The following is a 25,671-nucleotide window of genomic DNA, read 5'->3' as shown; positions in this document are numbered from 1 at the left end:
GCCAGTTTCCAGGAATGACACTGGATGGCTCAACGTGTCTATGAACTCCCTTCCCTCTCTTGCTCTGCACATAATCAAAAAACGTCTTAGCAGCACCAGGTCGTAGCATGTTCACAAGAGCAGCCCCATCAAGGATGATGACTTGTACTGTGCGGTGAGATGCATTCTCTTGTAAAGAAATCAGGTCCTCCAAACAGCCCACCAATCTGACTTGGTGCCAGTTCTCAGCTTGCCCATTTGTGACAATGATGGTGGCCTTTCAGGAGTCTTCTTGAGCATGGGGCCTTCAGGCGCTGCAGGATTTTATCCATTATGGTGTAGTAAGTGTGTTACCAATAGTTTTCTTGGTGACTGTGGTCCCTGCTTCCTTGAAATCATTAACAAGTTCCTCCTGTGTAGTTCTTGGCTGATACCTCACCTTTCTCATGATCATCAATACCCCACGGGGCGAGATCTTGTGTGGAGCGATTGATTGTTGATTGATGCCCATTTTATTTTTTTCATCTCCGAATAATCGCACCAACAGTCTCCTTCTCCCCAAGCTGCTTTCTGATGGTCTTGTAGCCAATCCCAACCTTGTGCAGGTCTACAATCATGTCCCTGAGGTACTTAGACAGCTCTTTGGTCTTGCCCACGGTGGAGAGGTTAGAATCTGATTTATTGATTCTGTGGACAGGAGTCTTTTATACAGATAACAAGTTGATATTAGGAGTACTTTCTTAAAGGAAGAGGACTTATGTAACCGGTCTGTGGGAGCCAGAATTTTTTTTTTTTGCAAGGGGATCAAATACTTATTTCCCACAGTTAAATGCAAATACATTTTTCTCTTTTATATAATGTAATGTTCTGGATTTTCTTTTTTATATTCTTACCCTCACTGTTAAAATAAACCTACCATTACAATTATGGACTGTTCATTTATTTGTAAGTGGGTGAATAAAAAATATCGGCAAGGGATCAAATACTTATTTCCTCCACTGTAGGTGTCATACTGGTCCTGTCCAAGTTTCTCAATCTGGTTCAGAGTGTCAATGACTGCTGCATCTGCAAGACCTCTAGTATCCAGTACAAGAAGATCCACAATGCTCTCTTCACAGCATGGATTGCCCATGTCTTCTATAGCACCAGTTAGTGCTTTAACATCTCGTGCAAATGCCATTTGTGTATGTTTGGTCAGCTCATGGTGCCGGGTGTCAGTCTTTTTTCTCTTCTCAGTGGAGGCCTCAAACTCTCCAACCACACGAGCCATCTCGGGGCCAGACGGCACCCATCGTTGCAGAGCTGCAGGGTTCTCTGTCAGGCCTACAGCATCACTATCACCTTTCACAGAGGCATTGTTCTGCGCGTGGGCTTGGTCAATGGCAATAGCAGAAAAGCTGCATGTCGTCTTCTTCACAGCCTTTCCTTTCAGAAACTGCCCATGGACATCAGGATGGTTATCTTTTAGCACAATCATGTCACGCAAGTGGACTGGTGTCCATCCGGCATAGTGGGTGTGTCCCAGAGCAAGGAACCAAGACACAATCTTGGTCATTTATATAGAGTAGGAAGTCAGCCTCTCTTATTGATCGCACATAGATCATCAACTCTATTTCCAGCTACAGGATGATAGACCAGAAGTGGAACTGGGGACATGACACTGCTCTTGTCCACCCGCTACCCCTCCAGGAGGTTGCCAAGTACTTGAGTGCTGCCATTTCAATGTGAAACCCAACAAACATCACAATAATGATCTTCTCTGTGAGTTGCTGGCCAGCTCCACTGGGTTTCTTTTGCCACAGCGTATAGAGGTCGATCCAGAGTAATGATTGGTATCCGACCAGGATTCAGAATCTCCAATGCCTGCCTTACCACATCCATGGAATGACGAATCATGGCCACAGATTTGACCTGGTCGTAGAAGAGGGGAAGTAGAGAAGTGAGTGTGACAGTGCTCTCTGGTATTGTATGACCGCACTAGCAGCCAGGAGTCAGTCAATCAAGCACGCAAGCAGCTCTTCACCCAGAAAGATAACAATTGAAGTACTCCCCCCAACATAAGCAGCATTGATTCAGCACACAAAGACAGCTGCCTTCCAAGCTGGTCACTGCTGGGGACAGATGATGTTTGCAGCCCCTGAACTCCCATCCCCAGGTGACTGGATGCAAAAAAGGCTGCAGTGGACAATTTTCAAATGTGTCAAGGCAGCAATTCAGTGCACTGCCCTTGCTACTGTGGGGGACTGTGTTTTCAGGACTAACTCTGCATTTAGTTGAAAACCTGTAATATTACATATATATTATGTAACATGTATTACTTCACCATAATAAATATGTTAATGGTTTTACTGTGTATTTTGTTCCCTGAATACCAGATACATGGATTTAGCTACATTCTAGCATGTTGTAAATAGTACCACTGCATTCCTCATCCTTGAAAATGTAGGATTAGCCACCAGAATCAATATCCTAGGAGGTCTAGATCCTAAGCTACTGGTAAAATAACAACCAATGGACAAATATGCTGCCTTATAGCCAAAAATCTTCCTTAGGGCATGCTCTAACAGTGTGCCAAAGTTCATGTTTTTATCATCAAAAGCACAATTCTTTCAGATATGTCACATATCTGCTGGACTAAAATAAAAAAAATACACACATACAAGGTCATCATCTTAACAGTTTGTTATGCTCATCGAGTCATCCATGAGCAGAGCATCACGTTGGCATGCCTATTACAGCTGAATGCGGCGATTACCATTTTGTTCAGCAAAACGCCTCACAAACTGATTAAGATCAACAGCTTTAGTGCGTTTTGATTCAATGCTGAGTACAGCCAAACTTGACAGTCTCTTCTCTGTCATTGAAGACCGCAAATAGCTAATTCCTTCCGTCTACTTGAGTCCGAATGCTTCTCGTTGTACGCCGTCCCCCCGTTCAAATGAAATCGCCGCCAATCATATTTCCAAGCTCGTGCCAGGGCCAGGGGAGGGGTTACAAGACTTGCGTCTTGTGCTGCATTCACTTGCACTCGGACATTAGAGATTTTCTCTCATAAATGTCCGATGAGCCACAACTTTTCTTCCAAAACAAAGATGCCAACTGGGGTGGTAGCTGGGGTGGCAAGGCTATTTTTCAGGGTGGCAGTTGCCACCCCATGCCACCCTGGTAGATCCGCCCCTGAGGCCAGCACATAATGAGGCAAGAAATCACTTTTACTGCTCGCAACCTTCATTATGGTTTTTTCATTTGTACATGATCTGTTTGGGTTTGATTGGGGAAAAATCGATTTGTGTGCTGATGTTGAGACTGCATGTTCTTATTTTTATCTTGGTTTTATGGAAATTATAGATAGACATGCACCCCTGCGTACATTTAGAGTGAAGGGACGAGACAATCCTTGGTTTTCTGCTGAATTATCTAGTCTCCTACATGAGAGAAACAAGGCCTGGGCAAAGGATAGGAAATCAGGCTCAGAGGTAGAATGGCTGCGTTTTAGGCAGCTAAGAAATAGCTTCACTTCACATTTCAAAAGTGCTAAATCTAAGTATTATCTGTCAGTTACCACAAAGAACCTGAACAAAATTCTGGAAAGCCATAAAATCGATATCCACCGGTGATATCCGTAATGAGCTACCGCTACAGCATCTGGCACTATATCGGACAGGGCTACTATGTTAAATTGTTTTAATGAGCATTTTGTGGCCTGTGGCTCTCTGTTTCATTCTGTTTCTAATTCTGCTTCTGTGAACACCACAGTCGGTGACTCAGAACAAAGTGGTCTGGAAAACCCTTTCAGTTTTACTCCTTTTACTGTTGATGTTGTTCGTGAAGTCTTAACCAAGCTAGATCCTAAAAAGCCGGCTGGTCCGGACAACGTAGAACCTTTCTTTTTAAAGATAGCTGCAGATTTTATTGCTCCACCTCTTACTACTCTTTTTAACCTCTCCCTCAGCATGAACAAAATCCCAAAAGTATGTAAGTCAGCTTATGTCCTGCCACTACTAAAAGGAGGGGAGGCCACCTTATTAAACAATTATAGACCCATCTCTAAATTGTCAGTTCTGGCTAAGGTTCTTGAACGCCTAGTGAGTGAACAGGTAAAGGAGTTTTTATGTACAAATGACATCCTGTCTAAACATCAGTCAGGCTTCAGAAAGAAACACAGCACCATCACTGCCACAATGAAAGTGGTAAATGACATTACTACTATTTTAGATAATAAGCAGAGTTGTGCAGCTCTATTTGTTGACCTATCCAAAGCTTTTGATACTGTCGATCATCGCATTTTGAAGCAGAGGCTGGTCAGTATTGGCATATCCAGCCTTGCAGTGGGGTGGTTTGTGAACTACCTCTCTGAAAGGTCCCAATGTGTTCATTTTGATGGACTGTCTTCTGAGTGGTTAAACATCACTAATGGTGTACCTCAAGGTTCTGTTTTAGGTCCACTTTTATTCTCTATCTATATTAATAGTTTAGGTGAAAATGTCGAAGGAGCAACCTTACATATTTATGCGGACGATACCGTTATGTACTGTGCAGGTCCCTCGATTAACGAGGCTGTTGTTAAATTACAGGCTGTTTTTAACATTATTCAGGCTCAGCTCTCTGAGCTTAAGCTTCTTTTAAATGTGGATAAAACCAAGGTAATGCTCTTTTCTAAAGCTAAAGCTAAAAATACACCGGAGACTGCTTTGGATATTGTGACTACGCAAGGAATACAACTTGAAGTAGTTACCTGTTACAAATACCTTGGCTTGATGATTTTCTCACTTTTAAATGTCATGTAAATAATCTTCTTAAAAAGCTGAGGGTTAGGCTAGGGTTCTTTTTCAGAAACAAGTCCTGTTTCTCGCTTGAGGCCAGGAAAAGGCTCTGTGACCTTTGACGTGTGCTGGACTATGGGGATCTGGTCTATATGAATGCACCTGCCAATTACCTGAGCAAGTTAGATGCTGCGTATCACAGTGCACTGAGATTTTTGACAAATTGTAAAGCACTTACGCATCACTGTACCCTGTATACCAAGGCGGTTTTGCCATCACTTACTGTACGGAGGCTCAGTCACTGGTACTTTTTCATTTCCAAAGCCATGTTGGATAAACTACCATCTTATATCTGCTCCCTGATCTCTCTGCGAATTGAAAGTACTTATTGCCTGAGATCGCATGCTGTGGTTTTATTAAATGTGCCAAGTGCTAGGACTGTCTTAGGGAAGAAAGCTTTTAGATGTGCAGCTCCACTAACATGGAACAGTCTGCAAAAAGAATGGAAAATTACCAAGATAGTACCACTACATGTTTTTAAAGCTCGGTTGGATGCTACAAAATCAGATGCTGTTGGTACCTGTACATGTGGTTAAATATGTAAATTGTAATCCCTGTACATTTTGCTGTATGTTGTTCTTTTGTTACTGCTGCAGGTCTCCTTTGAAAAAGAGATCATTGATCTCAATGGGATTTTACCTGGATAAATAAAGGTTTTGAATTGAATTGAATTCATACACTACAATCTTCTGAAAAACCGATCGCATATGCTGTTCGTCCTTGCCGTTTGTCTCATTGTATACTTTGCATTATTCTGCCCTTTTATTAGCCTACATAACTGATTTTCATTTTCTTACTGGCACAATCTAAAGGCAGCCATTGATTACTTTTTGTTTCACGGTTGCATAAAAGCAATCTTTCCGAAATTTGAAACGTTGGTGGAATACATAAGCAGAAATGTTTCAACTATGGCCTTGTGCTATGATTTTTAAGACATGTTATTTACTAAATTGTTCACATACCTTTCCGTTTAATTGAACTATTACAAGTTCTCAAAAAATGCACGATATGACAATACATAATGATATTAGTATATGAAAAACGAAATATTCTGTGACATTATATGAGAAGTTATCCATATCATTGTTTATAGGGAATAAAAACATGATAAAGTAATTATTCTTCTACAAAAGTAAAAACTGATGGTTGCAGCTGCGGTTGCACGTAGTGGGCGCGTGGCGGCGGTAACGTGCTGTGACGTCAACGTGACCTCACCAACATGGCGGCGCCCATCAGCAGCTCCAGCTGGTTCGCTTCCGTTTCGAGAAAAGTGGGAAGTTTACTATTTAATTCGGTTTTCATTGCCCAGGCAGCGACGTGCAGTGCCAAAATGGACTCTGTGGGACCAACCAAGGTTAGACAGCAATTCTTAATCATATTTTAAGTCTGTATTACAATAAAATACCCGTAAAAATAATACATTCGAGACAAAAACATGCCTTGTTCAGCTGCTGTTGCGTGTTCTAACTGCTGAAACTGCTGTGTTATATAACGAGCTATGTATACACTGCTGTCACGGATTGTACATTATCCTTATATTATTAGCTGTATAACAGGTGTTTCATTATTATGTTTCTTCCTCAGCTGGAGTTTGCAGTGCAGATGACATGTGAGAGCTGCGCAGTTAAAGTCAGAGCTGCTCTGGAGGGAAAACCAGGTATCAAAGCATTCAAAGGTCTACGTTATTAATGTATGCATCCTCTGAAACAGCTCTTTGTACGGTAACTGCTCTTAGTCATCTGGAACTGACAGCTCTTTGAAACGGTATATCTGAAATAGTACAAATAATGACCATAACAAAGCACGTCAGAGAGCTTTTATCTGTCACTAGTTTATGGCTGTTGGACTTTATTCATGCTTCCAGTGCAAAGTATGTCTTATTACTCAGCAAAGCACAATTCTCTATATAGAACCCTTTCTAGCAAGTAAAGAGCTTTACACTGGCGCCTAAATCTACAAGTAACATATTCCACCTTTACAAGTCCCTAACACCTTCATAGGAAGTTACCTCAAAAGAACTGTGTAACTTGGAACAAGTCATAGTCAGTGATAACTTTCAATTGTTACACTTCACATTTTGTAATCCGAATTGAATCCCAATCTTGTGTTACGTAGACACATTTTGTGCACAGCAAATCAGCTGGAGATGCCATATGTCTACAGGCAAGTATTAAATGCAAGACACATGCACAATAATGTTTCTTATTTTATGAATGAATATCCACTTGGGTTTATGGTGTAGGACCAGGTGGAGGGGTTATATCTCTTCGCTGGCCTGGGAGCGCCTTGGGAGCGCCTTGGGAGCGCCACATCAACCAGTCAGAGCTGGTTGATGTGGCCAGGGAAAGGAACGTTTGGGGCTCTCTGCTGGAACTGCTACCCCCGCGACCCGACCATGGATAAGCGGGAGAAGATGGATGGATTATGATCTAGAGCGGCTTGAGCAGCTAGGGAAATCATCCTGGAAATCAGCATAACACCTTTTTAACTTTTACCAAATGTTTCAGATCTTTCTCCCAGAAATCCAATGTTGACTTCAGTGCAACCGACAGGAAGAGAAACTACGGGATAAAATAGAAAAGGCTTTCGATTTATGTTATTATTATTATGTTATTATTATATAAGGCAGAAAAGCAGCCTCACATTTCAGATAATGTTTGTCATGTTGCTTGATGAGTGGCTTGGACTATTCTCTTTAATATTTATATAGTTTTTGTAATTTCTCTGTCTTTTGATATGTTATATATATATCAGAGGATAATGTATCACTGCTATGATTGTGTTTGCAGGAGTGACGTCTGTCTGTGTGGATGTGGGTAAGGAGGAGGTGTTGGTGGATTCCACTCTCACCACTGCAGAGGTGCAGGCTCTGATCGAGAGCACCGGACGCAGAGCCGTGCTGAAAGGCATGGGAGGATCAGAGCAAGGTGAGAAACTGCAGGACCGGAGTACGGCTGGGAATCAAACCGCCATACCTTTATACAGTACAATACATGTGTTGTAAATGTTCCAGCTTAGATTTGGCATGATGAATTTCATCTTTTTCTTAATCAATTGTAGACAAGGTAGGTGAAAAAAGTCAAACCATATACATACACATAAACAGAAAAGTGTGTGTCAGGATACATCTTCAAGGTTCTTTATTTTGTCATATGAACATAGCTACAGTGTAGTTATGCCGATGAAAATCTTAGGTCACAGGCTTCTCCAACAGTGCAACACAATAACAGATAAACAGACAAATATAGTGCAAGTCAATAGTAAATACAAAAAGAAAAATAGTTTAAGAAAGTGAAATAGTGCAATAAGAGTCTATATGCAAGCTATTGGAATTATATATTAGATAAATAGATAAATAATTACTAAGTAGCAGATGAATGCTATGGATGTTGTTTCAAGAGTTCAGGTGTTTAACAGTCTTATTGCCTGTGGGATGAAACTGTCCCTGAGTCTGGTTGTTTTAGTCCGGATGCTGCGGTACCGCCTGCCAGACGGCAGCAGACAGAACAGTTTGTGGCTGGGGTGACGGGGGTCTTTTACAATCCGGAGGGATTTTTTCCTGAGCCGCTTTGCACAGTACTTTTGTTTGGTCTCATCAAAACCCATTGTGTGCATCTTTGAAGTCTAACAAACTAAAACCAGCATTGTTTTCATCTGTGTTTTATAGCCAAAATCCCTCAGTCTGGGTCTCTCAAACCCACAGGGAGCCTTAAGTACATTATAGGTCAAATGTAAAAGATATAGAATTGAAAAAAAAGACATTTATAACAAATATAGGAAGTCAAAGTAAAAATGTGCTCGTTGTACCACAATATATAACATGTTTATTACAATTGCTAAGTTTAAAATTGGATTATAAAGTACTTTTTTTAATCGTGCAAATTGTTCATTACGTCTGTGTGTTTCTGACAGACCTGGGTTCAGCGGTGGCCATGCTGGCGGGCGGGGGGAGGATCCAGGGGGTGGTGCGCTTCCTGCAGCTGTCGGAGCAGCGGTGCCTCATCGATGGGACCATTGATGGGCTGGAGCCCGGACCCCACGGCCTCCACGTCCACACCCTGGGGGACCTGACCCAGGACTGCCTCAGGTAACAGGGAGTGGGTGAACAGGCTGCTCCGGTTAAAGGGGATAGTGCGAGTGTTTTCGAGTGGCACTGTATGAGGTACTTATCCGTAGTCAGTGTAACACCTACGCCCCCGTTTTGGAGAAGCAGACAGGAGTTTAGAGAGAGGAAGCAAAGCAATGAGCGACTGTGGACAGAGGCAGCAAAAAAACACATTTTAGACATTTTAATAGAAATGTATGAGTTAATGTTTCCTATATATTTAGAATATCATGTTACACTACATTACATGGTAATCCAAAGGGACGTACACACACTTACCGTAGACATTGCTACAGGAGTGATTTGGGGTTAAGTACATTGCCACTTCCAACATATTGACTGTCTTGGGATACCGACCCTCTGATGGTAGACATTTCTTTTTCCTGTGTCCCTGCCTTATCTCCCCTGCACAGCCCTTTGGAACGAGAAGCTGAAGTTGTTATCTGTGCTCTCTCTATAGCCACCAGACTCCATTGAGAAAACAACAGTAATTCTACCTCACACATCACGAGAGTTACCATATACAGCTGTCTGGATTAGTTCGTTTTTTTTGTGTTTTTTACGTGACGTTAGTGTGTCCACGATAACCCTCTGAAGAACCATAGTCACACAAGAACACAAACGCTACAACTAACTCAAGTTTTAAAGTTTTTGTTGGAGTTTTTTGTGTGGCTAAAATACAGATTTGAAGAAGGATCCATTTTGAAGTGTCTTGTCATTATTAGTGATGGACAATCGACAGCAATCGAGACATTGACAGCTAAAGCACATGTGAAATGTCACTGCAGACAAGTTTTGTTAACTTATATTTAATTATAATGCATTTCTGTTTTTATAGTTGTGGAGAGCACTACGACCCCTTTGGAAGACAACACGGCGGTCCAGGGGATTCTGAAAGGGTACATCCATATATTTATCTTTATAACTCTATACAAATAACTTCCTGCTTGTTCATTTTTTGGGAGACTACTTGCCCCATGCTGTAGATCATTTTCTATCAGAACATTTATAAAAGAAGTAAGTTAATAATAGTCTTCTTCTCCATAAATTCTGACAAAATCACTCCTGGGATTCAATAAAATGTCAACACAAGCCAAATAAATGATGTGATACTCGCCAAATATGTCCCACAGGAGCCCTTGAGCCGTTCAGGTGCTAAATTGTCTATTAAATGTGTGACAGAGCTACAAGTTTGCCGCAGTGTTCCCTGGCGCACATGCTGTGTACTCCTCGTGTTATTTATTCAATGTGTGTCGTTGTCGCGCAGCATGTCGGTGATCTGGGAAATATTGTCGCAGGACCAGATGGCAGGGCTTCATTTAGACAAGAGGACAGTCAGATAAAGGTAACACACACACACACACACACACACACACACACACACACACACACACACACACACACACACACACACATATATTGCACTTGCATAACGGCTTGTAACTACAGTTTATTGGGCTTTAGGAATCAAAGATGTCACATTTTATTTATACAGCCAAATATAAATGAAATGTCTGTTTTAGGGGTTCACAGTCTACACAGCATATGTTTACCTTTGCGCTTGGACCCTCACAGCGCACAGGGAAAAGCTTGCAAAGAAACCCATCAAAATACAATCAGGATGCTGAGTTAGTAACAGGCATTTATGGAACATGAACATAGAGATTGATGGAGAGAAAAATAGGAAAAGAGAGGTGAAAAACTTAAGGTGAAAGTCTCTCGCACTTAGTTATGCTGCTATCTAAGCCTATAGCAGCATAACTAAGGGCTAATGTAAGCCTGAGCCAGCCCTAACTATAAGCTTTATTAAAAACATCTTAAGCCTGTCATAAATCCACATTAAACAACACCAGATGACATATCTTTAACCTCTTCTTCACCTTGGTGCTGGCTGCAGGTGTGGGATGTGATTGGCCGGTCGCTGGTGGTCGATGCGGGGGAGGACGACCTGGGTCGGGGCGATCACCCTCTCTCCAAACAGACCGGGAACTCTGGGGAAAGGTGGGTCAAAAGCAGGGGTTTCCCGTGGTCGTGCACGCAATGATGTGAAGGGGGAGGAGTAGCCTCAGCCGGGCACTTGCTCCTTAAAGCATTTTCAGGACTCCTTTTCAATATTGTTATTGTCGAAAGCGTATAAATTGTTATAAGTCGGTTTTAATATACGTGATGCACTCGTTACATTCTTTTTAATTGTGCTTCTTTAAACTTGATTGAGTTAATTATTTAAGGAAAGGTAGTTTGTACTAACTGCATTTCAATTGAACAAAATTGGATAGCTTTGTTAAACTACTAGCTTCAAGGTTGGGACTAATTATTATTAATTATTGATGAGCATTCTTTAAAGCTGTATTTAAGGAATTGCTGGCCTTTTGAAGCAGGTTTTTAAACTCCCTCGATGTCTCTCCTCTGCAGACTGGCCTGTGGGATCATCGCCCGATCAGCAGGTCTTTTCCAAAATGCAAAACAGATTTGTGCGTGTGACGGGGTGACGCTGTGGGAGGAGAGAGACCGGCCCATCGCAGGGAAAGGCCGGAGCAAAGCCAGCACAGAGACCCCCGCTGCACACCTCTGAACCTGAGACACAAACACCGATCATATCTCTACCTGTGGACAGTAAGGTCACATCGGAGAGAAATGCAGAGGACATTGGCTGACGGAGGGTAAAGCTGAAGCGAGGAAAACAAAGAGTACTTTTACGCAGAGCTGGACGGACGACCAAAGATAAAAGCCTTAGGTTCATGATTTCTTTCTTTGTGTCAAAATCAAATCCTCCTGCGGTCGCAGTCTGTGTCCTCTGAGGATTCTAAACGGATTAAATCCACATGGGACTTTGTGAAAGTCACCTTTGATTAGCTCGATGTCAGTGAATATGTTTGTATAACCAGTCCCCTCTGACACACTTGTCACATCACTGTCTCGTTGGATGTATTGGCTGGGATGAATGCGCTGTAGTCTGGCGTTCAAAATGTCTACTTTAATTATATACGCCTCCTAAAAACAGTAGGAGTAACTATTAAGAGGAAAATCAACACACAAATGGGATTACAAAGCGGTGTCATGCTAATATTTAGTATATTCACTGTCATGTAGACTTTCTCAACCTAAGTAACACTTAGTGTTTTAATTGAGAATGCATTGAAAAAATACCCAGAAAGGCTACAGAAAAGTCCAAATACAAACCTCCAATGTAGGACAATTGGTGGAAACATCCAATGATGGGCCCTCCTGGTAGTAACTGTAGCCTAAACATTGACAATCCCAAAGTTATGGATCCCAATGTGACATCTTAAAGAAATCCATCCATGAAGGGTCACAAGAAGAGTGTGATAGACGTAAATAATGTGGAGATCTGTGTCGCCGTTAGCTGAATTTGGACCTCACTTTTGTCCACCATTGGGGTGTTCATTTTGAATCCATAAGGTGGTGTGAGTGACTCGGCTATGAGAGATTTAAAAGAGAGAGAGTCAAATTCCACCGAGAGTGAAAGGTCGAGGGGGGGTTCAAGTTTGAGGGGGGGCTTCCTTGAAGGACTGTTCCCTCAGCTGTCTTCACAACATGGAGACTGAGTGTACAATTACCTTACAGAGAAACTGACAATGGGCTTCAAATCAACGGCTGTATTGTCTTGATGATTGAAGTATAATATAATAACGTAAAACCTCTACCTCTGGCCACTTGTTTTCTGCTAACTCTTGATGAAGACATCAATATTGGCAGTGTGTGTGCCCAATCTTTTGTCCATATGAGAGTGTGTAGCCAGTTTTGCATTGATCTTCTAGCAAAGTGAGCATCTGCCTTGTCCTGGTGGTGCATGAATAGGCTTATTGAATTTCCCCCAAATGTCCACTCGCTGGTGTCTTTTTCCATCTGTGTCTGAGGGCTGCGAACACAACTTGAATGTTTGTTCAAATTATCGATTCACGCCTGGAGTATTTTCAATTAATAATTGAATCTATACGTTTTGGGAAATGGTGGAAATGTGCTATTTTCTTTAAAACTCTGTTTTTTCTCCAACTGTTAATCAAAGAAAGTGATATAAATCAGAAAAACTGGAACATTTAAGAAGCTAGAACAAGTGAATGTGTTGTTTTCCTCATTTCCTGCTTGAAGCTGTGTGTCATTAGCAGTACTTTTGCACTTGATCTGTCCTCTTAAGCAAATATGATATATATTTTTCATAGCAGATAAATGTGCTCTTTGTTTAAACTCTCATTGGAGCTGAACCCCTATGGCTGTAAAGAAGGCCGCCTTTGTTCTTCTAGTGGCTTTTGATGATTAAAACAGTGGTGTAAAGTAACTTAGGACATTACTCAAGTACCTAAGTACAACTTTGAGGGACTTTATATTTCAATTAGGGCTGTCAAGTGAACGCGTTAATAACTCGTTAACGCAAAAACAAATTAACGCCACTAATTATTTTTAACGCGATTAACGCATGTGTATTTTTGTCCTCGGCCGCCCCGTAGTTTCAGAGTGCATCACGTTTAAAATACCATCTACAAGCTAATGCTGACAGCCCCGCTCCTGCTGCCTGCCTGCAGCAGACCACACTTCCACGCTCGCCGGCAGGCACCGACTAGCCATCTGGAGGACCGGGAGGGTGTGTATATGCATCTGGTGCTAGCTAGCTGCGCTAACGGATATAAGGAGCTGTTTAAATGAAAACAGAGGAGCGACATTTCGCCAACAACTGCGCCGAGCACTTGACTTGATGCAGGAAGCAGACAGCGGGACATTGTACGAACAGTCAGCACACTCAGCACGGATAGTGCGCGCAACATGATTGCAGCGTCCAGGCAGCTCCCGTTCGAGCATATGCCTTGAGTTACACATAGCTCCAACGATCCATCACTCACTCACACACACACACACACACACACACACACACACACACACACACACACACACACACACACACACACACACACACACACACACACACACACACACACACACACACACACACACACACACACACACACACTGTATTGTATTGTTGAATGAGAGAGGTTCCAGGTTGAATTGAGGCGAATATTTGTAATGTTCAGAGGTTGTTGTGTTTAATATTCATGAGAATATTGGTCATTGTTCAAATGATAATAAACATTAGCATAAAGCATATTTGTCCACTCATATGTTGATAAGAGTATTAAAAACTTGAAAAATATTCCTCTAAGGTACATTTAGAACAGTTAAAAAATGTGCGATTAATCGTGATTAACTATGGACAATCATGCGATTAATCGCGATTAAATATTTTAATAGACTGACAGCCCTAATTTCAATATATACATGTAATATATATTCTGAAATGGGCCAATATGAATAAGTACTTCTACTTCTTTTACTTTTCCCGAAAAGTACAAAAGTACATTATTACAACAGCAGAAGTGAATTGCAGACAAAGACAAGAGAATAGACTTACAATATGAATATGAATATACAACATTATTAATAATAATAATAAAAAACTACGTAAAAAAGCAAATCATTGTCAAAAAAAAGTATCAGTAGGCCTATGTTTATAAAAAAGTGACCATATAAATAAAAAGATAGAGTGGTTGTAAATAAATTGAGAGAAAGGTATATTGAAGGTCTATTGCACATCGTTTTACAGGCAGGGTTATTGCACAGTGTGTGGTGGTCCTTTACTAATTAATATCTGAGTACTTCTTCCACCTCTTGCTTCAGACTGTCTGTGTACTGTGTCTGTGTGTACTGTGTGTTATTACTGGTATTGAGCATCCTCTGGTGCAGCAGCAGCCCTCCCCCTCCTCTCCAGCAGAATGCCCGACATGCAAACGGAAGCAGGCGCTACCATTTTGAAACACAGCACCGCCTAGGTAAGATGGTAGATCCTTTTATTTAATCTCCTCTTTTCTTGCAGTATTTACTCTCTCTATCTGATCCGCATGGGAGCTTAATAAACCCGATGTGTCATTATGCGCGGGTGTTTGTGCCGGGTATGCTAAAGATAAGACGACTATTGTAGTGCGTGTTGTTGCACGGAATCTCTCGGTGTTGCACTGTATCCATTCCTGTGCGGAAAAAAATGTGCTTGCTTATTGAGAGCCAGTTGTATCAGGTGTTATGTGTTTAACATTGTTGCGTATTTTCAGAGTAAATGTGTGTGTGTTAATGCTTCTTTTTGCCTTTATAGTGTGTTTTTCTGGATAGCCATTACGCATCCTGTGTCGCCATTCACGTTATCCACATGGACAATACATTTTAGGCTGTGTTTAACCAACTTAACTTGTCGTTTTTCGCAATTTTTTTTGTTTTTCGCAATTTTTAAAAGACCCTAGTGTGAGAATGTGTTGACTCAGCGTCGTGCTGCGTCATCAGAAAAGCAGCTTCCCCCCTTGTTATTCCTCCCATGAACCCAGTGTTAATGCAGCAGCCATATGTAACACTACAGTATAGAAAACTTGCTTTACATGTTCCTTAAGCAGCAGCTGTACAGTAGGTGTAGTTCACCCAGCAGCTGGCTGGAGGCTACACCAAAAAATAGAAATGTCATTCTCTGGTGTCATGTTCCTCTTTGCCCTTTGATTTACAGCCTGCCATAAAGGTTGTTCTGGAGGAGGTAAAAAAGGTGTTGTCCAACCTGTAGAAACACTCCTTAGTTTGACATTTTAGAAGCAGCGAGAGAGTCCTTTCTGTTCCACAAACCCCCAAAGATCATCACTATAAATGCCATGTTAATTAAGGGTATTACTGTACAATGCTCCTTTTCCCTGGGTGTCTCTTGTGTATCATAGCAGTTCTGGTAATTACACCTTTCTCAATCTGCAAAGAGATCCTCTCTTAAGCAGCCTTTGCTCAACGATAACTATGGAAATGATCAATCTTTTATCTACAATGTGTATCCCTTGCTTCCTCTTCTGTATTTGCCTAGTTTGACTTTATGGCCGGCCCCCACGCAAATGTGAGGCCTGTGTGGTTTTTAATTTGCAATATTTTGTAATCTGGCTGCTCATTCATCCACAGAGCGTCCTTATCCTCCAACTAAATCGCTGCAATAGTTAGCGCTTAATCTTTGCACCTTGAAAAAAAGTGAAAAGCTGGGTCAGCTATTTCCCCGTGTGCAGCCGAACCCCCCCTCTTGTATTTAGATAATTGCACCCCTATACTTCCATCTCCTCCTCAGACCGAGCCATAGGTGTGGCTTTGTTCTTGCTCAATGTATAGTGTTAGGCAGAGGGGGGAAGTAACTAAGTATATTTACTCAAGTCAATTTTATTTAGGTACTTTACTTGAGCATTTCCATTTTATGCTACTTAATCCTTTTATTCCACTACAATTTAGAAGCTAATATTGTACTTTTTTACAGAATATGGTTACTTTACAGATTCACATTAGCTCAATAGAACGTCAATTATTTAATTTAATTAAATTATTATACTTTACATATAATTATAGGTGTAGATATCCGGCAGCAGTATATAAAGTAGATAAAAACACCTTTACCACCTTTACACAATGACTAATTTAATGTAGAATTATGGAATGAGGCATTACGCATAACGAGTCATTTTGGTACTTAAGTATATTATGATGCCGATCATTTTGTACTTTTACTGAATTAGGATTTTGAATGCGGGATTTTTACTCGTAACAGAGTATTCCTACACTCTGGTACTTCTACTTCTGAGTACTTCTTCCACCCCTGGTGTTAAGTAATCCTGTCTGTTATCTCTAACCACAGTCCTCCCTCTTTGTTCCTCTGCAGCGCCATGGACAAGAGCAACACAGTGAAGCTCTTCGTGGGCAACCTGGCGTTGGACACCACCCAGGAGGAGCTGTCGGCCATCTTTGAACCGTACGGCCAGGTGGTCAGCTGCAGCGTACTGCGACAGTTCGCCTTCGTCCACCTGCAGGGCGAGGGCTCCGCCGACAGAGCCATCCGGGAGCTCAATGGCCGGGAGTTTCGCGGACGCAATTTGGTTGTGGAGGAGTCGAGAGGACGGCCGTTACACTCCACCAAGGTGTTTGTGGGTAATCTGAGCGGGATGTGCACCACGGAGGATCTCCAGCAGCTGTTCCAGACGTTTGGAAAAGTTCTGGAGTGTGATAAAGTTAAAGGTGAGCGAAGACCCTTGTGACATTTCATTAGTTTGAAAGTACTGCCAGTAGCATCTCTCAAGTTGGGTTAGGTTTAACACGGGGCAGATAAGAGATTATATCTGTGTATATATTTATTTATAAAGTTAATGAGATGGAAAGATAGATAAATACTCAATTCATTACAAATTGGGAAAGTATTTTGTTACATCGCATTGTGTTAAAGGTGGGGTAGGTAATTTCTGAGAAACCAGCTCGAGTGCGCTAGAATTTGAACATACTAGTCAAAGCACTTAAGATATTCATTGCTATCGGGATGTTAAGAGCATTCCATGGAATATAACAAAAAGTGTTCCTCAAACTTACCTACCCCACCTTTAAGGCATTACAATATTTAAAAGCTGGAATAAAGTATACACATAAGAACATATACATGAACAGCAAATATATAAATATCTACAGTAGAAAAGACATACATCACAAGAATACACAATGTAAAAAAGAGAGATTTAGAGTCCTGCTGTAAGTCTCACCATGTCAAAGTGTGCAAAACTCCTGCATCCCTGTTGTAGAGATGGATACGGTGGTTTCCGGTTGGCGTAATTCACATTTCTTCGTAGAAGTAATAAGTAAGTGCCCGTGGCAATGCCACTTCGATCCTAACTGTTGTCCCTGCGCTCAATGACAGCCAGGCATTCCTCTTCCGCAGGCTATGCCTTTGTCCACATGGAAAACAAGGAAGACGCGCTCCAGGCCATCGAGGCCCTGCACGGCACATCGTTTAAGGGCCGCCCGCTGTCCGTGGAGCTGTCCAAGGTCCAGCCCAGCAAGCAGGCCCCGACAGGAAAGATCCCCTGTGTGAACTGTGGGAAGCAGGGCCACTATGCTGGAGAGTGTCCCGTGGGGAAGCCCTCTCTGGAGCAGTACCAGAGTCAGGCGGCCGTCCTGGCTGCCGCCGCTGCTGCCGCCGCCGGCCTGCCTCTGCAGGTCCAGCAGAGCGTGCACAATTCAGTCTACAACACCTCCACCTTTGACCCCACATACGCTGCTCTCACTGGGATCACCACTGGCACACGCACCGATGGAAACCCAGTGAACCCAGCTGTGTACGGGGCCCTCGCCAGCCAGGTGTATGGTGCCAATGTCGCCAGTCAGCTTTATGGACAGGTGGCCAATCAGGCAGCTCTACAATCAGGCGCCACCCAAATGTACAGCTCCATGAATCCCAACATCTACGGCCAGATGACAGCGAGTCCTGCGGCTGTTGCTGCTGCCGCCGCCGGTTACTCACCTCAAGTTTACACCCCCAGCATGGCCAACTCCCACGTCTATCTGACTGCTGCTCATGGATTAGATATGTCCTCAGCGGGCGGGGTCAACCCCGGCTATACTGTATCTCCAGCAATTTACGGTGGCGCTGGGCAAGCCTACGCTCACATCAGCGCCCTACAGGACCCAACAGCCATCTTTGAGGCAGCCAGGCAGGCACACTACTTCGCCCAGGGCCAGCAGGTGATGGCCGACCAGCAGCAGGTGGCAGCTGCCGCGGCCGCTGCAGCAGCAAAGGGAGAGCGGGATCGCAGTCCGCTACGGAGGTCTCTGCTGCCAGACCCCGTGATGAAGCCGTTCATTTACCAGAGAGCCAAGCCGCGGCGACCCCTCCTCCCCACGCCCGCTGGCCGCGCGGCAGAAGAGGCAGCCGAGGCTGCAGAGGACCCCATGGCCAGGTAGGACATCACCTTTCAACCTCTAAAGCATTCCCAGAGAGCTGAGATGTTACACTATTACTATACTGTTCAACCTCTAGGAGTCCACTTTTATTAGTCGTGCTTTCATGGCCTTGCAGGCTCATTTCTATTGTTTGATTAATGCTGGATTTCCCGTCTTCTTTTTCCGCTATTTCCGCTTTGTCACTCTTGTTGCTTCCACCGTGTCGTTCATCCTGTCCCTCTTCCCACCTAAACCCTGCTCTCCCCACCGCCCCTCTGTATCCCCCTCCTCCCCTCTCGTAGGTACTATGCCGAGTACTACCAGCAGTTGCAGCAGTATCCTCAGTTCCAGTACGCCTACCCTCCGCCGGGCGCCATGGCCGCCCTCCAAAGCATGCAGGGGATGCAGGGCATGCAGGCGATGCAGGCGATGCAGGGGATGCAGGGCATGCAGGGCATGCAGGGCATGCAGGGGATGTCGGGGATGTCGGGGATGCCTGGCGTCACGGCGATGTCGGCCCAGTCGGTGGCTGCGCTGGAGTCCCTCAGGCCAGTGGTCCCCTCAGCTTCGGCAATGGCAGCCGCCATGGCTGCGCCAAGGGTGTATGAGCCGCCGTTGCCGCCGCCCACGCGCAAGGAGGCCATCCTCCGCCGCCCCGAACTCTCCCTTCACACGCCTGAGCCCCCCTTCCGATAGTCGCACACAACTCTCTGCCCCCACCCCTCCCTCTTTGCCCCGAACCCTCTTCCTGCTCCCCAAACTTGACCACCTTACAGCAGCTGTATGTGTGTGAGTGTGTTTGTGTGAGTCTGGGAGATGAAGTGTGTGGGTGGGCTTTGAAACTGGGGGCTCCTGGGTTTATTAACCTGCTTTACGAGGGACTAACCTTGGTCCTGTTTGCATACACACAGTGCAGCCATGAAAGGGAGGCTCTCCTCTTTGGTACGGGCATTCTTTGTGCGTCTCCGTTTTACTTTTTTATCGTGCCAGTCTCACACTTGTGCCAGTATTAGACTGACCCAGTCGGTCGTTTCATATGCCTTTATTTCCGCAACCCAGTTATGATTTTTCTATGGCCAAATCTACGATAAAATACATTTTTATCCGCCATCCTCCTGAGGCCTAGATGATCAGTCAGGGCAGCTAATTTGAAACCTTTTTTGCCTTATGTTGGAGAGTTTATCAATTGTAATGTAGATGAAACGCATATTGTGTTCTGGTTGCATTGCATTGTGTCCAAGAGAACCAAGGTTGACGTGTTATGCGGGGAAGGGGTGTTTGTCTTGAATGTGATGTGGTGTGAACGAGAGATTGGTGCGGGCTCCTGACCTTGCAGCGCACAAACGCAGCAGCTTCGACTGCACCTTGCAGTAAAACAAAGTAAAGCACACATAATACGTACTGTATGTTTGGATCTCTCCTCGACCCCTTTTCCCCACCTGTGCTCTAACTACCACACTGGAAGACACTGCCTCATCTCTCTCTAACGACAGCTGCCTACCTCTCACAATGAATTTCAGTGCAGTCTATTATATTCCACACTTTTCACCCAGTCAGCATTTTTACTTCCTGCTCCACGATAAAGGCACACGGTCAGCAGATAAGGGAGGGCGGGACTTTTGTAGATATTCAGTTTTGAGTCCTCCTACGTGTCCAGAGGCCTTTTTTTTTTAAATACATAGTGTATGTTTTTGTGTAGTTTTACATGTTTTTAAGTCAACATGGGGTGGACTGAATTGTAAATGGAAAAAACACCTGACTTCTGAACGAGCTGTTTACAAAGGATCTCTTCTGATAGGAATCATGATATGTGACAAGCTCACTTATGTGCCTATAAGCTTTGAGTGCATTAAATGGAGGGATCTCTTATTTTTTAAGTGCTTTTTAATCATTTCACGGGGGGGGGGGGGGGGGGGGGGTAAATGGAGCTCACAAGGCTACAAGCTTTAGGACTCCTGAATATGATTTCTTTCATATCATAAGGGTTTTTAAAAAGCCACAATCTGAGCCTCACAGGTTCATTATCAGCCACTGGTTTTAAGCAGGAACAACAGTGATAGCACCAACGACGTGAGAGGTGGGGGAAGTGTCTTCCAGTTGCCCCCACTGTCCTACTTTGTTCCAAAAAAACAGACCTGCTGCAGATTGTCATTGCAAAAAAATGGTAGTGCCTGTTTTAAACCGGTTATTGGATCTGGTAGGTGGGGTTTGCTGCCTCAGGAACAACGGCTTGACTTGCAAATACCTTTTTATGCAGTCTCAAGCTTGTCCCGAGGGGCGAACCCCACCCATTTTGGATCTACAGTCACTTAAAACAATCACTTTTTTGCGACTACTATTTGCCGCGGTCTGATGCACACACAGACATCCCCTCTGAATCACCTTACTGCCTCGCTGTTCCCCCCCCCCCCTCCCCTCTACCCCTGTGTTTTTTAGTGGTTAAGTGACTTTTTGCATCTCACAGTGTAATCTTTCCGTGTTGTATACACAAACACATACCAGTTGCATCCTTTGTAGAATTATGTGGTTTGCGAAATGTCTTGTTTGCCATGTTTGAGACCGTATCTTTTTTTTTAGAGAAGTATTTTAATTTTGCCTTTTTTTTTTTATAGTAAAAGAGATAAAAAAATCGGCATGCTTTTTATTGAGAATATGTATACTATAATCATTATTATAATAAAGAATGTTTGGCTGACTACTGTGGTAAAAGAAAGCAAAGGGTTTGGACATTTCCCCTTCTTGTTTATGTTGTTTTTCTCCACTATCTGTTTTTTCTTGTGTAAAATGACCACCAGACCCATTTGACTGGGGACCCCGGGGGGACTCGGGTGTAGATGCTGGCCCAGCTTTGCTTTCTTTGGTCAGGGTAAGTGCGGGTTGGTGCTCCTTTCTCTCTCCAGCCTCTCAAAATGGGTGCAAACTACATTTTAAACGAAAAGGGGTTTGCTTTGACCAATTTAATTCTGGCTTTAAATCGATTTTTTTATCAATTGAGCACACGGTTGAGCGCTGGGGAGAGGCACACAGATAGAATGGCCCGGGTGCATTTTGATCTGTGGAGCAGATTCTGGGGTTGATGGGTGTTTGCGTCTGGTCTGGTGTCTTCCTTGCTGCACCAACTTCTCCCCTCCGTGTGTCTCTTGTGTCCACTCTACTCTCAGACCTGCATGTGTGATAATCTGTAACTCTGCCGCAACAACAACAACAACAACAAAAAGAAATTAAAAGCGCCGCGAAAGTCCAGCTTTGAACTAACTATCTCAACTGAATTAGGTCACCGGCCCACGTGGAGCGGCCAGCGTGCAAACCTGTGTGAGCGTGGCGGCGTGAGCCATGGGGACGACTTTTAGTGCGAGGCCACCGCAGTGGGAACTTGTTCGCTCTCTCCTCACCACCAAGGTAAATGACCACAAAAAAAAAACGAAACCAAAATTCTAAAGCACTGACCTCTCCTCTACCCCCACCTTCCGCCCCTTCCTTTGACTGTGCCTTGACCAAACACTTCCTCACCCTCCTCTCCTCCGCCATCACCACTTCCCCCTTCCTCCCAATCCGTAACTCATCCTCCTCTGCTGCAATGGCAGGGTCATCGGTGGGGGGGGTGGCGGGGTGAGGCTAGGACCCCTTTCAGAAGTCCTGCCTAGCATCATGGCCCTTTGTCCAGCTAGTGAATAAAGGGAAGTGTGAAAGTGTGTGTGTGTTCAGAAATTGTACTTCCTTTATTTGTCCCACAGAGAGGAAATGTACATTCACTATTAAATAAAGGGCATGCAGAGGTGGGAGAAGTACTCAGATCTTGTACTTAAGTAAAAGTAGAAGTACCAGAGTGTAGGTATACTCTGTTACAGGTACAAATCCTGCATTGCAAATGTTACTCATGTAAAAGTAGAAAAGTGTTGGCATTAAAATGTACTTAAAGCATCAAAAGTAAAAGCACTCATTCTGCAGATTGGTCCATTTCAGAATAATATATATGATTATAATTATTGATGCATGAAAGTGTTCTCAGAGCTGGTGAAGGTGCAGCTAGTCTGAATGACTTTATGTACGGCAGGGCAGCTGGTGGATTTACTCCAGGTGGAACTAAAGTCTGGTTTAAGAGCTGATTATATCATTAATACGAATCTGCAAAGTAGAATTACACAGTAGCGAACAATTGAAATACTCAAGTAAAGACCAATTATCTAATAAAAAGGTTAGTATAGTACTTGATTAAATCCACTCAGTTACTTTACACTGAGGGATCATATTTAAAATACAAATGATAAGAGTTTACAACAGTGAGAATGGATGTGTGCATGTGGGTTTTATTAATTGGTGAGGCTTGGCACATGCGGACGAACCCTTCCCCCTCCCCTGCCCGCTAGTCAATCCTCTCCACCGCCGTATTCGCCGCCCTCACCCCGACCCCCTTCCCTCCCTCCTTCCTTTCCTCACCCCCTCTTCCTGTCCCCTATGCGCCTCTCCTCTCCGCCGTTCATACACACAGCGCTTTTTTTTTTTCCGCCGCCACCGCCGTCGCCACCTTGGATCTGGGTTTCGTGGCTCTGGCTCGGACTCAACTTCCCAGAACCACCCACCTGACCCAACCCTCCCACCCTCCTTTGTTACCATAGAGGCCTGGGCGTACCCTTGGACAGTGTGTGTGTGTGTGTGTGTGTGTGTGTGTGTGTGTGTGTGTGGTGCCCCCCCCCCCCCCCCCGCCGGACTCAGTTACATGACACACAGAGAGACTTCACTGTTGGACGAGTCGCTTTGCTTGAAATGCTGGGTTTGCTTCTCACAGCTGTGGAAGGGAACTTTAACTCCCAATAGCTCCCACTCACCTAAAGAGATACATCCTCAGTTCCTCTCACCTTTGGGTCCCTCACAGCCTGTGTGCCTAAGCAGAAACATCCTATAAGATGGGCCTAGGTATGAGGCCAGTCTGACCTGTAGATTCTCAATCTCAGGGTTCCTATAGGACTTTTCTGGTACGGCAGCTTTAGTCCTCTAATTCTTGGATCAGCTGGATATGTGCTCTGTATGTGTCACGACCCCAAAAGTAATTCAGTATGTTGAATGAGTTGTCCGGCAGTTGCTCTGACAGCTACAAGATGGAGTCAAGAGGGCGTAGACTTGTGTCTGCCTAGCATACAAAGGAGAGGGAAGAAGGAGGAGGAGAGGGATGAATAGATTAGTTGATTAGAGGGTGAGTCGGTAGTGGAAGGAGGTCGAAATAATCTCCTTAGCCTCAACTTCCTGATATTGGAGGACTATAGTTGATCGCAATAATATATATATACTGGCCAGAATCCAGGAAAGGTGTACCGGTAAGACAGCTTTGACTTCAAGGTTTTCCGATTGTATTACTAGATTCTAGTCAGGAATAACTGACCCGTTCTCACTGCCCACTCATCGAATACCAACGCTTTGTCTGTGCTCGGGTGTAGGCAGCCTTTACCATCAGATGCACCAGGCTTTAGACAGTTAAGCAACATAGAGGAGCGGGACAAGTCCGCTTAGAGTCAGTGGGAGGGGAGGAAGAGGGCTGTCCACTTTTCAATCAATTAGTCAGGTAATTGAGGTTACGGTTTACGAAGATTTCCTAAGTCGATTTGTCCAGATATGTCAATTTAATCAACCAACAGATTAGCAAATGAAAACAAATGTCTTCAGACAAGGACAGCCCTAACAATCATCATTGACTTATTTTAGTATGTACTTGACTACGAAAAACGACGTAATAAACTAACCTTTTTTCCAGGTATAAACATAATTACTTTGAGAAAACCACAATCTTTTCGTTGGCTAAATCCAATACTTTTGTTGCCACCTAAACAAGGAGTTTCATTGCATAAGTCAGTCTAAACACGAATTAAAAAGCATGTAAGAAGCAGAAAGTGTTGAGCTACACGAGTACATAGAGCTTCAAGTCATATTGGATGAGTTGGAAATGAGAATGCATATTTCAAATGGTACGGAGTTAAAAAGCTGACTCCCACCCAGGCCTCCATCACCAGGGCTCGTGGTGCTCCAGTGTTCTTCCTCCCCCCTCCCAGATCCTCACTAAAGGCTTCTCTCCGGGTGCTTGCGAGTCTGGGCTTCCCGTGCTTGGGTGAATGCAGCCACGCATCTCTCCAACCCCCCCCCCCCCCTGCTCTGAACACACAGTACTGACAACCAACAGCTCGCTGCAGCATCCTCCTCCCTTACTTCCACTTCCTCACCCGCTCCCCCCCTCGCCTCCCGCCTGTGGTTTGGACAGCTGAAGAACTGCAGATGCTGTCTATGTGCACTTCTCTGTCCTGTGTGGTTTTGATGGGATCCCACAGGTGTTCTGCTGCAGCAGGTATCAGCTGGGATGTGCACCTGGAACACACGGAGCACAAACCATAGACCTCATTGCCTTTTTTTGAGTTTGCAACATGAGATTCTGTAGGTTTAACCGATGTGACCGGGAATATTTTAGCTCTCCTAGCACACATGTGAATAACAGGTATCAGACTCTGCTCATATTATATTTAGAACGCAGTAGTCATACCTCAGCCATTACCTCATCTATTACAAAGCTTGTTACACTTGGTATTATAATTGGATGCTGCAGGGTGTGACGGCAATGCAGTAAGTAAGGTGTACACGTTATTTTGTCCAACCCCTGCCTGTGTAAGAGGCTGTCTATTTCCATGGTCCATGTTATTAATATTAGCTTTTAGTAGCATTATGTTTACACCTCATCTGATTCCTTTAACCCAGTAGTAGCACAGTGACTACACAAAGGCCCATGTAGCTAAGATCCTTCAAGTAGGTTAATGGACCAAGCCTAGTGTAGTTACATCTAAAAGTCTGATTAATTATAATCTACATCATCCTAGTTTCCAAAGACACATCAAGCGTCGACGGTATAACGTGTCGCCGAGAGAGGGCAGCTATCTTTATTAGCCCATTTCTAAGAAATCTTGTACCAGCACAATGTTGAATGGGATGGGAGTGTTTAACTTGATGACTGTT

The 25,671-nt window shown here is 43.8% G+C and overlaps 2 protein-coding genes across 3 annotated transcripts; both read left to right on the top strand.

Moving 5' to 3' along the window:
- The first annotated feature begins 5,985 nt into the window (after positions 1 to 5,985).
- ccs (copper chaperone for superoxide dismutase) lies at positions 5,986 to 14,024 on the top strand. Its single transcript, XM_034106311.2, has 8 exons — positions 5,986 to 6,156; positions 6,387 to 6,459; positions 7,592 to 7,729; positions 8,715 to 8,889; positions 9,746 to 9,806; positions 10,175 to 10,252; positions 10,805 to 10,908; positions 11,320 to 14,024. The coding sequence occupies exons 1-8, from the start codon at positions 6,022 to 6,024 to the stop codon at positions 11,477 to 11,479; spliced, it is 924 nt and encodes a 307-aa protein (XP_033962202.1). The 5' UTR covers positions 5,986 to 6,021; the 3' UTR covers positions 11,480 to 14,024.
- Positions 14,025 to 14,644: 620 nt separating this feature from the next.
- On the top strand, positions 14,645 to 20,584 carry rbm14b (RNA binding motif protein 14b). 2 transcript variants are annotated; one of them, XM_034105867.1, is made up of 4 exons: positions 14,645 to 14,750; positions 16,640 to 16,992; positions 17,681 to 18,698; positions 18,984 to 20,584. In XM_034105867.1, the coding sequence occupies exons 2-4, from the start codon at positions 16,644 to 16,646 to the stop codon at positions 19,375 to 19,377; spliced, it is 1,761 nt and encodes a 586-aa protein (XP_033961758.1). In that variant the 5' UTR covers positions 14,645 to 14,750; positions 16,640 to 16,643; the 3' UTR covers positions 19,378 to 20,584. The 2 variants fall into 2 exon arrangements, with proteins under 2 accessions (XP_033961758.1, XP_033961757.1); XM_034105866.1 differs by having other exon boundaries at positions 17,660 to 18,698.
- The last annotated feature ends 5,087 nt before the right edge of the window (positions 20,585 to 25,671 follow it).

Source organism: Pseudochaenichthys georgianus, chromosome 18 (assembly GCF_902827115.2).
Source record: "Pseudochaenichthys georgianus chromosome 18, fPseGeo1.2, whole genome shotgun sequence".
Classification (NCBI taxonomy): Eukaryota; Metazoa; Chordata; class Actinopteri; order Perciformes; family Channichthyidae; genus Pseudochaenichthys; species Pseudochaenichthys georgianus.
This window is presented reverse-complemented; position numbering and strand designations above follow the sequence as displayed.

Coding starts and splice junctions, on each gene's coding strand:
- ccs (XM_034106311.2), top strand. CDS start 6,022: ATGGCGGCGCCCATCAGCAGCTCCAGCTGGTTCGCTTCCGTTTCGAGA. Junction 6,460..7,591: donor TGCTCTGGAGGGAAAACCAG/GTATCAAAGCAT, acceptor TTGTGTTTGCAG/GAGTGACGTCTGTCTGTGTG. Junction 8,890..9,745: donor CTGACCCAGGACTGCCTCAG/GTAACAGGGAGT, acceptor CTGTTTTTATAG/TTGTGGAGAGCACTACGACC.
- rbm14b (XM_034105866.1), top strand. CDS start 16,644: ATGGACAAGAGCAACACAGTGAAGCTCTTCGTGGGCAACCTGGCGTTG. Junction 16,993..17,659: donor GGAGTGTGATAAAGTTAAAG/GTGAGCGAAGAC, acceptor GCTCAATGACAG/CCAGGCATTCCTCTTCCGCA. Junction 18,699..18,983: donor GCAGAGGACCCCATGGCCAG/GTAGGACATCAC, acceptor CCCCTCTCGTAG/GTACTATGCCGAGTACTACC.